The following is a 2391-nucleotide window of genomic DNA, read 5'->3' as shown; positions in this document are numbered from 1 at the left end:
CCAGGAACAAGCGAAAGCGGGGCGCGCGTACATTCATACGACAAAGGGCCGGGTGCTCGCATTTGAGGCTATCGGGGCGCGAGATAACAACATCTGGCGTACCGACGGCGCCCCAAGAGGGGAGATGACAGACTCTGGCTATTTCATTTTCTGGAGCAAGGCCGCTCTGCTGGTCTACGAGGACGAGCAGAGATCTCCTCTTGGGTGGAAGGCGTACGATGATCGCGAAACGTGGGCGGTCGTCGTCGGCCGATTCAAGAACTTCTATCGTAATCCGGTTACGTGGAAGCTACAAGCGTGGGATCCTGCTACGTCTGCTAAACCAGAGGGATTGTACGAGCTGACCCTCATGCTCTTAGAGAAGCATGGACATGAGTTATACCACCGCGTGGGGATGGAGAGGGAGATCGACGAGAGGAAAGCTGCGGGGTGGGATTGGAAGTACCGGCGTTTCCAAGTCGGAGGGCCGGGTAGGGGAGAGAGAAAGAGATTCGGGGTATCGCCTCCTAGCCCCGTTTATTTGACATGTGCAGAGGAAGAAGAAGATATCAAGGCCATATGCGTAGACTAGCCGTGTTATTTGTCACAACGAACAGCTTCATAAAAGCCTACAATACACGGAGACCAGAGATGCAGGGCAGCGGCCTTGGAGGCAGCAATGATGCGGTCCCGCTTTATGGCAGAAAAAAACTTTGGGATACTCGACGGAATATGCAGCCCGCGCTGTAGAAACGGCATCAACATGGTTCAGTCAATAGAAGAGTGAGAAAGATCATACCAGACCACCAGTCGTTGCAGCTCAGGTCCTCGGCATCTCCGGCCGTAGCCTTCCGTGCATTTCCACAGGTCTCGCTAGAGAGATTATAAGCATATTATACCTGTGCATTGTGCCAACCGTGTACTTGACGGGGATTAATTATTCCAGTGCCACTCACGGCAGCGGCAACGGAAGCGAGGACTCCGAGAGATTGATCATACGAGATAGACTTCGCCCCTTGTATGCACTAGAGACGCGCTACGGCGAACACTGAGCACGAGATCATCCGGAACGGGCCAAGGCGTTCCTACAGCCACTGAATTTAGAAGAAAGGCGTAAGATACCGTCGCCACACACCTGCCGTTTGCCGAAGAAAAAAGCACCCTTATGCTCGATGTACTCGAACAACTTCACTGCGGAGAGGGCGGGGTGGGGGGCAAGACTCCGGCTCGAGAATTATCGCCGTCTGCACTTGTAGACGGCGCGTCCAACCGGACGAGGGCGTGAGAAAGGGATGTTTGACACCGGGAAGGCAGAATAGTGCGCGGCACGGGTGCAGAGAGCAGCGCGGCGGCGCAGAGAACATGGAGCACAAAGAGTGCCAAGGGCTGCGCTGGTGAGGAGCACGATGTGGTAAAGTGCCGTAGAATCTCTTGAGCCTCCCACCTCCCTAGTATCTCCGTGCACCATCTCGCCCTCTCCGCGCCCACTTTGCATCCAGGAAGCGGGAAGCGCGCCGCTGTCATCGCAAACAAAGCAGGAGAAGAGCGCGGTGAGGCGAATTGAGTGCAAATTAGGCGTTATGGGGGTGCATAGGACGCGAGGAGCACGGGGATGGTGCTCCTAAGATGTGAAAATGCGAAGATTATTTGAAGGACATGGCGGCCCGGTAGCAGTGAAAGCAAGGAGTGCAGGGCGAGGCCAGAGCATGCATATCAGGTGCTCGCAGCTCTGATGGCGCTGTAAATGACATGCACATAGACCTTGACTGAGCAGCTGACAGGGTCGAAGCCCGTCTTATCGAAAAAGTTGTCCCATTCTTGACTCCAAGCACATTCAAGCCGATACGAGAGAAAGCGATATGCAGACTTGGGTAGGTGGTGAGGACAAGCTCTACGGATGATCCAGCACGCCAGTTGCGGTCCGCCAGCTCGAGGATACAGCTGACGTCTTTCGCGGCGGACGGCTTGAACTCGGTGAGAGCGGCGCGGAACAGCACATGTCCTCGATGCATATATATATACATATACATATATACATATATATGAAACTGGCAGGAAGCCGAGGCGCGACGTACCCTCAGGAACAAGTAGATGACACCGCCTTGGACATCGTTAGTATCTGATAGCTCTTAGACCCTCAGCACCGACGATATAAGGGGCGAAATAGCTGAACGCTACCGAGGGCTGACGGAGAATGGTAGCAACGAACGCTATTACGTAATCAGTGTCATGTGACCTTTCCCGTCCCAGGAATGGCCTGAGAAGGCTTTAGACCACGCAATGATGAAGACATACGACTCCGAATTACCTTCCATCTTATTGTATTATCCAAACAAGCTACTCGAGGCCAAGGTATGTTGGCCCAGAGACCAGGCTCTACTGGGTACCACCGGGTAAGGTGAGGTAACTGAT

General features: G+C 54.0%; 2 protein-coding genes across 2 annotated transcripts; one reads left to right on the top strand and one right to left on the bottom strand.

Annotated features, from left to right (window-relative positions):
* Nucleotides 1–124: 124 nt before the first annotated feature.
* Nucleotides 125–571, top strand: PHACADRAFT_33710 (uncharacterized protein; the record flags this gene model as incomplete). Its single annotated transcript, XM_007402493.1, has 1 exon — nucleotides 125–571. The coding sequence occupies one exon, from the start codon at nucleotides 125–127 to the stop codon at nucleotides 569–571; it is 447 nt and encodes a 148-aa protein (XP_007402555.1).
* A 622-nt stretch (nucleotides 572–1193) lies between these two features.
* Nucleotides 1194–2119, bottom strand: PHACADRAFT_266003 (uncharacterized protein). Its single transcript, XM_007402492.1, has one exon. It carries the CDS (start codon nucleotides 1989–1991, stop codon nucleotides 1623–1625), a length of 369 nt encoding a protein of 122 aa, XP_007402554.1. The 5' UTR covers nucleotides 1992–2119; the 3' UTR covers nucleotides 1194–1622.
* Nucleotides 2120–2391: the final 272 nt, after the last annotated feature.

This window comes from Phanerochaete carnosa, assembly GCF_000300595.1.
Source record: "Phanerochaete carnosa HHB-10118-sp unplaced genomic scaffold PHACAscaffold_194, whole genome shotgun sequence".
NCBI lineage: Eukaryota > Fungi > Basidiomycota > Agaricomycetes > Polyporales > Phanerochaetaceae > Phanerochaete > Phanerochaete carnosa.
Note: the sequence above shows the minus strand (reverse complement) of the source record. Positions and strands in the feature narration are given on the sequence as shown.